At 47.8% G+C, this 12,817-nt stretch overlaps 1 protein-coding gene across 1 annotated transcript; it reads left to right on the forward strand.

The window, feature by feature from the left end:
• The first annotated feature begins 522 nt into the window (after nt 1–522).
• On the forward strand, nt 523–12,506 carry LOC144941221 (putative 2-ketogluconate reductase). Its single transcript, XM_078867840.1, has 5 exons — nt 523–892; nt 5,212–5,383; nt 10,544–10,722; nt 10,850–10,946; nt 12,344–12,506. Exons 1-5 carry the CDS (start codon nt 523–525, stop codon nt 12,504–12,506), a joined length of 981 nt encoding a protein of 326 aa, XP_078723966.1.
• Nucleotides 12,507–12,817: the final 311 nt, after the last annotated feature.

The following is a 12,817-nucleotide window of genomic DNA, read 5'->3' on the forward strand; positions in this document are numbered from 1 at the left end:
GCATGTTCAGGGTCTGGATCGAACCCGCGACCTCCAGCATACCAGGAAAGAGAAATAACTCGCCATATATTTTATACGATAACCCTCCACCACCCGACAGAGCCAATCAAACAAAGTTGTCACGACATGAGTAAATGTGACAACCGTTTGAGTTGTTTTCAGTAAACCAGAGGGACGTCGAAAGGCAACCAAGATGTTGACAATTTTTGTACGAAGTTGCACTGGAGATGACAATCAGTGTCGTGAGGTGTTTATAAACAAAAACCCTCAGCTATCGCGAGCGACCTACCTACACTATCCGACCCAAAATCAACTAATTATAACCAATGATGATCTTGGTTCGGAAAGCCTGCATATAAAATTTAACTGAGACACCTTCAATGCTTAATTTTTTGTTCAAACGTGATGTTAAAACTAACGAATTTTTTCGTTTCTTTGTCATTCTATCATAATAATATCACGTTTTTTCCCCTTGAACAGCACCCCGTCAATTTCGCCAAATTTGATACTGATTTCATCGCCATGCAAGGACTGCCATACATGCTGGGACCAGAATGTCTCACCACGCTCTACAGTGACAGTGCCATAAAGTTAATCGAGAGACACTTCAACTTGGTGACTTTAAAAGATGTGATGGGAAACAGCGACTTGGCCCAAAAGATCGAGGCCATCTGCATTTTCTACTGGGAACCGCGGGTCACCAAGGACCTCCTGGAGAGTCTGCCGAAGCTCAAGACGGTGGCGAGCGCCGGGGTCGGGGTGGATCATCTGGATCTGCCTCTCCTGTGGAGCCACGGAGTCTCCGTGTCCTACACTCCCGACGTAGTCAGCGCCCCTACCGCCGACATGGCCATGACGCTCCTGCTCGCCTCTGCCAGGAATCTAGTGGATGGTATATTATTTTCACTAGCCTTTTGCCCGTCCAAGGACGGGAGTATTTCAGTAAATCTGAAACTTGCAAGCGAAAAGCTTACCACGACATGATATTCATTGCATCAATTCGTGTGTAATTTGTAAGGCTGCGGTGACACAGACTTACAGGGTGTTTCAAAAAGATGGACCCAATTTCAAAGCAGTATATTTCACAATGGCAACATGTTACAATTACACAAAAAGGTACAAACGGTTTAATGAGTTATCAAGTTTTACTAACCATTTTATAAATGCTCTATGTGCCCTCCACGGACAACATCGAGACGATAGTTGAATTCGTCCCAAACGCATCTCAACGTGTCTTCTTCCACTGAAGTCACCGCTGCCGTGATTCTGTTTTTGAGGTCATCCAGATTAGTTGCTAATGGTGGCACAAAAACACGGTCTTTTGTGCCACCATGCTCTTTGACATTGGCGGATCAATGCCAAAACGCAGCTGAAACGCACGCTGCACCGCAATTGCGGATTCAGTCTTGCTGAACTGCAGAACGCAAAACGCCCCTTGTGTTGCAGGGTCACTATCTTGCGAATGACTGAGGCTAGGGGCAATTTGTGCGCTGGGAGAGGCATCTAGCGGTAATCATTTGAAACGCTATGCCCTACCCTCTCTATGCCCCGCCCTCTCTATGCCCCGCCCTTTTAAGTGGTAAGAGTTTCATTCATGGGCAGTTCATGGTTAGAGATATAGCGATTTTAAATCGGGTCCATCTTTTTGAACACCCTGGATTTCATTTTAAGGTTATAATCCCTTGTTCATCATGACGTCTTTTTTAAATCCTTTATATTAAGTTCGCTTGCTTGCTTGCGTGCTTGCTTGCGTGCTTGCTTGCTTACGACCGTGCAAATCTTTCGGTCGTTTTTTAACCCACTTCGCGTGATCCAATCGAGCTGACATTTTCCACACAGACTCGTTGTGCGAGACAATTAATGTTCGTGAAAAATTTTTTCCAAAATTTTACACTTTTTAGGCAAAAAAAATGTATTTTACATATATTCAAATAGAATGCATTCATGGCTTTGGCTGAACGTCACAGTGTAGGAGCCCTGAGCGTAACCCCTCCACAGGCCGTGGCGGAGTAGCGCAGTTGGTAGCGCCCTCGCTTCCCATGCCAAAGGTCGCGGGATCGATCCCCGCGTCCTCCACAGGCGAATATATTTTAAAATCCTTTATATTAAGTCCGCTTGCTTGCTTAGGACCGTGCAAATCTTTCGCTCGTTTTTTAACCCACTTCCCGTGATCCACACAGACTCGTTGTGTGTGACAATTAATTTTCGTGAAAAAATGTTTCCAAAATTTTACACTGTTTAGGGAAAACAAATTAAATATTTAATTACCAATTGCTTAATACTGGCAGACAATCATCTGACCCATAGGTGGCAGCCATCTCAAGCCAGAGGACGAGAAGACTCTAGCCGCCACGCATATAAAGGATTTATAGTGAAAAACTTTGTTTTTACGGGTTTACTTGTTACTTATGTCTCAATAGCGTTACGGAGATCGCGTGACGTGAGGGTTCTGCCTTTATAGTGAGGGTTGTAAGTTGACGCTGAGGAGGGGGTGGAGGCGCCTCGCCCCCCCCCCCCAAGTGGAGTGACGTCACATCTTCATGATTATTAATGTGGGGGGCTGTTCGATGTGGAATGACGTTACCTGCTCATGATTATTAATGAGGGGGTAGTCCATGTGGAGGACGTTACTTGTTCATGAGTATTAATGAGGGGGGCTGGCCGATGTGTAGTGACGTCACACGCGGGACACACAGACATTCTTGACTCATTATAGTAGTAAATAATTGTTTTGATGCAAGAGAAAAGTCTCAAAAGAAGCCCAAAACCTCAAAGCGACGATAGGTAGGAGTGTAAACACGTTCCTTGCAATGAGCACGGTTTGGACAGGAGCTAGGGGAATAATTGATGATGGGACGGAGTTCCAAACTTGAGCCATTCGAGGGAAGAAGCAGAAAGAGAAGTGTTGTGGCTTGCAGGAGTGTGGTGAGTGAGTTGGTCAGTGGGTGATTGAGTGGTGAATGTGTAGTTGTGACTTGCAGCAGTGTGGTGAGTGAGTGGGTGAGTGTGTAGTTGTGACCTGCAGTGTGGTGAGTGGGTCTGTGGGTGATTGAGTGGGTGGGTGTGTAGTTGTGACCTGCAGTGTGGTGAGTGGGTCAGTGGGTGATTAAGTAGGTGAGTGTCTAGTTGTGACCTGCGGTGTGGTGAGTGGGTCAGTGGGTGATTGAGCGGGTGAGTGTGTAATTGTGACCTGCAGTGTGGTGAGTGGGTCAGTGGGTGATTGAGCGGGTGAGTGTGTAGTTGCGACCTGCAGTGTGGTGAGTGAGTCAGTGGGTGATTAAGTGGGTGAGTGTCTAGTTGTGACCTGCGGTGTGGTGAGTGGGTCAGTGGGTGATTGAGCGGGTGAGTGTGTAGTTGTGACCTGCAGTGTGGTGAGTGGGTCAGTGGGTGATTAAGTGGGTGTCTAGTTGTGACCTGCAGTGTGGTGAGTGGGTCTGTGGGTGATTGAGTGGGTGGGTGTGTAGTTGTGACCTGCAGTGTGGTGAGTGGGTCAGTGGGTTATTGAGCGGGTGGGTGATTGAGTGGGTGTGTAGTTGTGACCTGCGGTGTGGTGAGTGAGTGGGTGACTGAGTGTATGTGTAGTTGTGACGGTGGTGTAGCGGTTAGAGCACTGCACTAGTAACCTGGCAACCCGGGTTCGATTCCCACTCACGGCCAACACCAGTGACGATTATCTGAACCGGTCCTGGGCCTCCTCTAGATCGACTCATCCTAAAATGAGTACCTGGTGCGGTGTGTATATTGCCACCCGGGAGACAAAGGCGGCCGGGCGTGGTGTTGGCCACTATAATAGCTGCTCGCTAACGGCACTTGCCCCAACAGTCTGTTCAGGCTATACGGGGAATCTTTGTGTAGTTGTGGCCTGCAGTGTGGTGGCGGTTGAACAATGTGGATGAGACGAAGCAGTCAGTCTGGTGGAGCACGAGTTCGCCGTTCACAGGAACAGTGCTCGCGGTAGTAGTCACGATCGAAGAGTGGTAATAATTCACAGCGAGGATTACACGATCACGGATATTCTGACAGTCGTTACCTGTGTATTGCTGTACTCGTTTCATGAATGTTGTGCTCTCGATGTATCCTACACGTCCTCGCTACCGTAACTTTCACAAGTTTTGATTTAAAGCTTTCGTGACTGCAGGGATTCATATTCTTGGTTCTTTCGGTAAAGTCACGTAGAAGGGAAATAATAAAATAAATATCAAACAATATTTATATTATTTTTAGAACCAATAATATGTCACAAGGTTAGGGCCTATGAATTAACAAAAAGACTTTCCAACGAATGGTTGCAAGCATTAATGCATCCAGTCGGTCCGTGTGTTTGTGTGAACAGAAGGTAACGACAACGATCATGAACATGCTTGAATAAGAACGAAGCTTTAGTGTAAGCTTCTGTTAACTTACAAAAGCAGTGCTAAATTATTCACATGCCAGTACTAAAACGATTCACAAAACCAGGTCAAAAATTATTCACAAAAGCAATGCTAAAAGCACGCAACTACCTCCCTTCCCCCCCATGGCGCAATTACGTGACGTCATATCGTGATGTCATTCATCGTGCACCGCGTTGACGTCACCTGGTTGTGCAGCTTGAACCGTGACATTATCGATAACCAAATCATTTTTGAGGACGAACGCGCGTTGGAGAACGTTCCAGAATACGTCCACGTGCGTGGCTTCTGTATTCCTTGCGTATTGCTCACATGCTTCAGTGTCCATTTGTGTTCGTTGCAGATGTCTTAATTACTTTTAAATTACAGTTTGTGGGGAATAACAGTCATTTTCTATACTTTTTAAGCATAAGCAATTATAAAATAACACTACAGTACAAAAATCGTGTTACATAGTATTATTTATCGTGTTACTCTTTCTCCACAATGACGCAAAGAATGAGTTTGTGTTGTGTGTTACTGTATAGCGTTGTGTTGAAGTAGGACCCATACCTAACACGGAGGATCCCTGCCTATAAACGTCTGGCAGTTCGCCAGCAAACCTAACTGCCGATGAGACACTAAATGTGGAAACCGATCTAGAGTTTTGCTTGTGTTGCTAAAATTATACACTTTCAGAAGGGCCCTGTGGCTGATGGGATGTGTAAAAGAATACTTTATTTAGTTTTTGTATGTGGATGGACAGGACATAGGAAGGAAGGCGAATTGTCTGAAAATGAATCTTGTTGCTAAATGCGTAGTTCCGTTGATTTCTCGCCAGGTGTCTCCCTTACAAAGTCACAAAGGTTTACGGCAAAGGACCGGAGCTTTGTTGGAGTGGACGTCGATGGTGCTACCCTGGGCATCTTGGGCATGGGCCGCGTTGGCCGTTTGGTGGCGGAGAGGGCCCGCGGTTTCCGCATGGACATCCTGTACCATAACCGCACAAGGAGGTACGGCCTAAGCGGTTAACCGGAGTTCATTTATCCAGCATCGTTTCAATCGTGATCATAGTTTAATACGTAGTAGTAGTAGGCTTTCACGACCAATGTTATCCATAAAAGTTGTTTTTTTGGGTTAGATCGCGTAAATATAAATGTGTCGTTAAACCTGCCACCACCCGACAGCCATTTTGTAAGGTTTGTCGTGTAAAGAGAACGTGCAAATTCGTTACTAGTTCAGCACACCGGCGTGTTGGAGAGTAAACCCACAACATTTACCATTCGAGTACCGTGACGTTTTACTGGTGATTATTAGTAGTCTTAGTCGGCGATGGCCTGTGGGATTTATAGTCCAGGTTTGGTCTGTGGATTTCATTGAGTTGCGACTAAAGTAGGAAAATATTTAGTCAGACACTCTTAGTTATTTAATGTTGGCGTGAGGGGTGCACAATTCCCTATGCCCCCACCTCCCCACCACCCTCCACCCCCCCAATATTATCAGGTCCACCAGGCAGTCAACTTGGTAATCTTATTTTCTTCTTCTGACAAAATCTGACAATGCCAAGTCTAGTTCGGCGATCCGCTCAGTGGCTTCCTGAGATGCTGAGTGGAGAAACAGGAAGCGCCTCTCGCAACATATGTCAGTGCTGGGCAGCTCGATGCGATGGCTTCCACGGTCCGGGACTCGCGGCCACAGTCGCTCTTGGGAGTTACAACCCCGTCCTGCACTCATGAAGCAAAGTGGCCACCGCTTCATTAACCCCCCTCCCCCCGTGTCCTGTTGTGTGAAGTTGGTCGATTGCCGTCCGCTGACTTCGAGGCAGGTCGAAGGCAGGGACCTCTGCTGATGGGTCATTGATGAGGTGTCTGGTCTCTATGTTGCATGCGGTGTCCCACGATTCTGTCCACCTGGATAATGGGTGGATAATGACACAAATAAACACATTGTGAAATAACCAACGCAGAAGATCCCTGGTATTGATCTTCTACGAAGCTCATGGTCCACCCTAAACCGCATCTGCATAAAACTTGGCAGATGCAGATACCTGATGCATGAATTAGAAACTCTCCGGTGTGCGACTGTGGTCATCCAGAACAGACCATGCAACGTATAATGACGCAATGCTCGATTCACAAATACGAAAGAGATCTGCTCCTGACGCGGTTATCTAGACTTGACCACCTGAAAATGAAATTGTAGTTGTTGCTCTGCATCTACATCAGCCATACGAAAGATGAAGAATCCAAGTCAGACTCATTTGGAAACAGATTCCAACCACGAAACTACCCAACCATTATACACAGACCTTTGTTCTGTGTCTCAATGTATGAATGATATATTTTAAGTAATTGGGCTATTGGCTTTCCAGACCAATATTATCCAGCAGCATTTGTTAGCGACCTACTGGAAAACCAACTGGCCGATAACTAAAACACGTGCTACCACCTGATTGGGGAATTGTAGTTGTTGCTCTATACCGATATCAGCAGCCATACGAAATAAGAAAAATAAGAAGCTGATGATGATGGGTGGGTGCTAGCTGTCGTGGTTATTGGCTGCCGTTTCCCAGGATGTCCGGCGTGATCGTGAGCGCGTTCGCGGGTTGGAGTTGTTCTGACCACCGTGGATCATCGCTTCCCCCTCTGCTGTGAACCTTGTGCGGTGTTCTTCCCTACCTTGTTTGCGGTGTTCCACAACTATGACCACCTGGATAATGGGTCGATTATAAAGCGTGGAGAGCTGAATTGAGTGCCAAAGGGAATTCATAAACAAAACACCTCGTGGCGCGGTGGCGTCGCGTTGACATGGCCGGCGGGATGACGTGGCACAGCACCAGGAATTACTCCGTTGGGGTGGACTTCAACGTCCTTGACTCCGTCCTCATGGTGGTGTTCAGCTGCACTTCTAGGATCTCTGTGTGGTGGTTGCTGGGCCGTGAGGCGGAGCGGTGGTCTGCAGCAGAGTGGACAGGGCCACTGTTCTGACTGTGCCCCCCCCACACCCACGATGACGTTCCAGCGAGTTTGTGGATGAGGTTTGCCTCCTGGTTGTTACTTTGTTGCCGAGTGCTGGTGAGATGTGGGCTGATCGGTGAGAGGTCTATTCAGAGTGACGCCCAGGGGTTTTGGGTGGGATTTGTGGTTCAGACGCCTTTCCGCGAGAGCTGTGTAGCTCTCAAACTTGTTTGGCATTCCGCACCACTCAGGTGATGCAAACAGAATCAGAATATTTATACTGGAGGAATCCTATGAGCTATAAATCTCTTTTACACATTTCTGCGGACCATCCAGCCCCACACCCCTGGTGACAATACGCATTCCCTTCTCTCTCTAAATACCAGCAATAAAAAATGATTATTACCGGAACATAACAAAAAATATTTTACACGCAGCTATGATGATTTTTTTAGGGGAAGGCTTATGGTAGTCTAATCGGGGTAATTTACCTAACTTAATTTTTTTAATGAATATCATAAGTAAAATAGAAATTAATGCCTGAAACAAAAACATTGTTTCTAGATCAACCTGCATTTGCATCACAGTCCCGTTGAACACCTGCAGGAGCGTCACGGTCTTGATGCTTGGATCGAAGTCTACTGTGGATTAGGGCGCAGGCGCCAGGTCCCGGGGTAGCATTCCAGCAGGTAAATCTTGTTGTCTACTGGACACACGTAACCAATGAACATGTTTGGTCTGCCTCAGTACACGGCAGTCTCGAGTAACGTTACTAAATTGTCCCAGCCTGCATTAAAAAAAACTAGTCTTTTTATTTTAACTGGTAGGTCCTACTGAGGTATATATCTCTTTTTCAGAAGCGACCTGGCCACAAATGATAGCTGAATGAAGTCGCTTATCACGTGGAAATCTATACCAGCCATATTTTTAAACGTGGCAGGAAAAACCCGAGGACCCAGAAAAAAATCCACGCGACCACGGGAAGAACATACAAACTCCAAATATACAGGTGTCAGGGTCGGGATAGAACCCACGACCCTCCTGTATACGAGGCGAGGTAGTTAACATCTCGCCACCATGGCACCCCCAGAGTTAGTTCATGTCACCTCATTGGTCGTGCTTTGGTTTATGGCAGGCAGTCGTGGTAGTCATCACCGCACTCGATGAATTTTGTCCACTCATAATGCCGACTGAGCTAATACATACCTGTCAATCCAAACGGTTTTTCCGTATTTTTGTACAGGGAAATTGAGTTTCTAGGTCCATACGGCGTACAGCCGTTTTAATACGGGCAAAAATAAATACTATTTTTGTTTATTTGTTTTTTTATCTTGATTTGAAGCTTTCGTGACTGCAGGAATCCATACTCTCTGGTTCTTTCAGTAAAGTCACGCAAGTAGAAATAATAATCAAAGAAAAGAAAACATGACGTTTCGGTCACAACACAAGCGTCCGTCTTCAGGTGAGAAAAATGTATCTGATGTTGTGGCTTTATATAGGCATGGAAGGGGGGAGGGAAGGGGGGGAGTTTGGCTGTAGGAGTTATGCACGGGAGGGGGGGGGGAGTTTGGCTGTAGGAGTTCACAGGGGAGGGTTTGTGGCATGCATGTGTAGTGGTGATACGCGCTGGCAGTAGGGATCGTGGGGTAGCGCGTGGTGATTGGCTGTGTGTTGGTGACGCGCGCTGACGGTGAGGGATCGTAGGTCAGCGCGGGGTCATGGGTTATGTGATGGTGATTGGCTGTGTGTTGGTGACACGCGCTGACAGTGATGGATCGTGTGGCAGCGCGTGGTGATTGGTTATGTGCGCTGACACAAGAAGGGATCGTGTGGCAGCGCGTGATGATTGGTCGGCTAGGGTGGGTGCTCACATCGCAGTCCGCATAGGCTCCGTCTCCTTGGAGCGGAGGGCTATATAGGGCGGTGCGCGCGGGCGCTCGGGGAACAGTTGGTGACCAGTGAAGACGGAGGAGGAAGAGATAGGGCCCTGAGACACCTAGTCCCGCTGTCCTTGTAAGGACCGGGGCCCTGTGTGGCTCAGAGGCGGGACCTTGGGACCCGGGGGCCGGACGTCCGTGTGAGGACCGGGCCGCGGGACCCAGTGGTCGTGATCCATACCCAAGCTGGGGTGGGTCTAGAGGTTCCCCCGGATGCTACGGGGCTGGAATGCCCGTGTGTGTGTAGCCGGGTGGAACGGGTAGCGTGAGCTGTAGAAACCACACGTGTCAGGTGGAACGTGTAGCGTGAGCTGTAGTAACCACACGTGTCAGGTGGAACGTGTAGCGTGAGCTGTAGTAACCACCCGTGTCAGGTGGAACGTGTAGCGTGAGCTGTAGTGACCACACGTGTTATTGTGACAACCCAAGTGTGAATAAAGTGTGCTACCCGTCAAGTGGTCTCCCGCCGTAGTTTACTATACTACACATGGACGGGTGGGGCTGAAGAAATGAGCAAGTTAATGGACTTGTAGTAATCGGACAACAAGACACGGGTGATTGAGTGAAAATCATAGCAGTTAAAACTTGACGCGGTTTATTACATCCAATGATTGCTCAATCTGAATCTATCTTCTCGATTAAAGTTTTGTCTGTGTTTGTATATCTGGATGGCTTCATGAACAAATCTCTGATGGTGGCCCGAGGATTTGCAGAGCACCTTGGTCTCGGACAAAACAATGTCACGTGTGCCCACAGCGTTGAAACAATTATCCGCCACCACCGAGGAGTTGGTTCTGCCGTGTTTCAAATCTGCTTTGTGTTTGCGAACCCGGTCTGAGACACGTCGCTTCGTTTCACCAATGTAACTGCTGCCGCAGACACAACTCCACTTATAGACAACTGGACATTGCATGTCTAACTCCTACAGCCAAACTCCTCCCCCCCCCCTTCCCTCCCCCCTCCCGTGCCTATATAAAGCCACAACAGCAGATATTATTTTTTTCTCACCTGAAGATGGACGCTTGTGTTGCGACCGAAACGTCGTGTTTTGTTTTCTACCTACATGACTTTACCGAAAGAACCAGAGAGTATTTGTTTTTGTTTCTCCCTTGTGATGGGACTTTGTAGGATGAACGTTGAGATTTATAAGGGCATGGGGTGACCAATAAGGTCTGAATTGGTCTGTAATAAGGTAAGGCACTGATAAGGGCTTGACAGGTATGCTAATGTTGAAAGGGGCAGGGCGTCATTGTGTGCGTGGATCGTTGATATTGTTCAGACCATTGGACGAGGAGACAGGCCTGGGCGCCGTCTACTGCCAGAAGCTTGAGGAGCTCCTGGAGAAGTGTGACTTTCTCATGGTCACAGTCACCCTGAACGCAGAGTCCATCAAAATGATCGGGAGGAGAGAACTCAAGTTAATGAAGACCAATGCTACCATCATCAATGTCGCCAGAGGTATTAAAAGCTGTCATATGATCGCACATTCTTCATGATGTGTGTAATTTCATGATCCTCGCCCGTTCGTGCTGTTGTGCTTTTTATGAATCCCCACATGATATCTCAACGTAATGATGATGGCCAGGCAAAGTGATAGACCAAGAGGCTCTGGTGGAGGCCCTGCAGAACAAGTGGATCAGAGCAGCAGCTTTGGATGTCACTGACCCCGAGCCACTACCCAGGTAACACTACACAAATTTCACAGCAGTTACCCAACACCTACCTCTTCACTACTCTTCTTCCTTGCATTTCTAATGTGGTCTCTCCACACCACTTTGTCCACTCAAGCCAATGCCAGTCCATCATCTCCACGTCCACTCCACAGTCCTTGCACGTCCTGGTTCACCACCTGGAACCACCTCTCTCTAGGTCCTGCCTCAGTCTCTGCCCCGATGCTTCCATGTTCTTCACCGTGTGGTTTTCCTCTCTGAATACAACACGTTCCCACCTTGCCGTCTGAGTCGACTCTCAGCATCTCTGAGGCTGGTGAATCTTCACTAATAACACTACGTGAGAGCCATTACACGAAACAGACATAACAAAATATAGGTTAGGCATGATCGCCATCGTAAGTATTACAAACTCTTAGTTATATCCATGTCGATGGCATATTACCATCATAGCACTGTGCTACTGACTCACAAATACTGTAACGCCAAAGCGTGATGGGGAATGAAGCGCTGGTGGTTAACATACTGAGCTGTGAACCCACGGAGCCGAGTTCGACTCAAGGCCACATCTAATATCATTGGTGACAGATATCTCAGATTATATGGTTCTTTCGGTAAAGTCACGTAGATAGAAAAAGAATAACAATAAAATAATAATACAATTAAATGAAGTGAATAAATGTTTTGTTTTTATATATATACCTTTTTATTCACTTTATTTTCATTTTATTATTATTTTTCTATCTACGTGACTTTACCGAAAGAACCATAGAATATGAATTCCTGCAGTCACAAAATTTTTAAGTCAAATATATCTCAGAATCAGAATCTTTATTTAGACTGCAGGAGGAATCCGATGAGCTATGAAGCGTTTCTTTTACAGATGTCTGGTATGGGTGGGTCAGCAAGTTAACAATAGCAAACAATACGGCAATATATCTGAACCAATCCTGCCCCTCCCAACAACAACAACCGCCATTCGCCACTAAGTGGCGGTAATATCACCACGATGCTTGTGCCAGGCTATGTTCACCTTGAGGCCACGTGAAGTGTCGAACGCCCGCTGGCAGGAGGTCATGGGGCGGACCCAGCAGGTGCCACGGGTCGCCTGACTGAGATGACTGGCCCCTCCAATCCCGACCCCTTCACCAACCTGTACTCATCAATGTGGTGAAGTATGGTCAGACAGGGATATATATCAAACGCGATTGCAAGTGCATCGACAGCACGGCACCGACTTTATATTCAGATGCAATAAGGCCATTCCCATCAGACACTATTTTCTTTATGCACCGATTTACTTTTCTGCCCCGCGTTGAGCGACGAGTTATGAGCACGGACCCCCTGCGAGGTGCTCTCGTGCCAAACGGCACCAGCGAGGTCCTCTGTTGCTGACGTCCCCTCCCAAGGGACCATCCCCTGCTGCAGCTCCCCAACGTCATCGTCACCCCCCACCTGGGCGTCGACACGGAGGGGGCGAGACGCGCCATCGTCGAGGCGGTGGTTGAGAACGCACTGGCGGGCGTGCAGGACCGGGCCATCCCCTGCGAGCTCTCCCCTCGTCGCGCCTGAGACGCGCGCCTCTTCATCGTCAGCGGAAGCCGGCGGCCGCATGCGTGATGGCGCGCGCCGCAATGGGGGATTTCGTATCAGGAGGTAAAGGTGCAGCCCCGGCAATTGCTGGCTCACGCCACCGCTAGCGGAAGGGCCTCTACTAAAGGGAGCTCAAAAGGGCGTATTTCTGGCCTACTCTTCCACGCTGGCCAGACGTCGTGCAAGAGGTGGGAGTTACCCACACTTTACCCCACCATACGAAACATTTCCGAATTATGTTAAAGTTGAAAAGTGTTGTTAAGTCCAGGGATTAACTTCAGTCGGGTCTG

The sequence above is a fragment of the Lampetra fluviatilis genome, chromosome 24 (genome assembly GCF_964198595.1).
Source record: "Lampetra fluviatilis chromosome 24, kcLamFluv1.1, whole genome shotgun sequence".
In the NCBI taxonomy this organism is placed as follows: domain Eukaryota; kingdom Metazoa; phylum Chordata; class Hyperoartia; order Petromyzontiformes; family Petromyzontidae; genus Lampetra; species Lampetra fluviatilis.

Bases quoted from the DNA above. Each gene is read 5' to 3' on its own strand.
- LOC144941221 (XM_078867840.1), top strand. From the start codon at position 523: ATGCAAGGACTGCCATACATGCTGGGACCAGAATGTCTCACCACGCTC. The intron at 893-5,211 runs GTATATTATTTT...ATTTCTCGCCAG, and splicing joins TGCCAGGAATCTAGTGGATG to GTGTCTCCCTTACAAAGTCA. The intron at 10,947-12,343 runs GTAACACTACAC...TCCCCTCCCAAG, and splicing joins GACCCCGAGCCACTACCCAG to GGACCATCCCCTGCTGCAGC.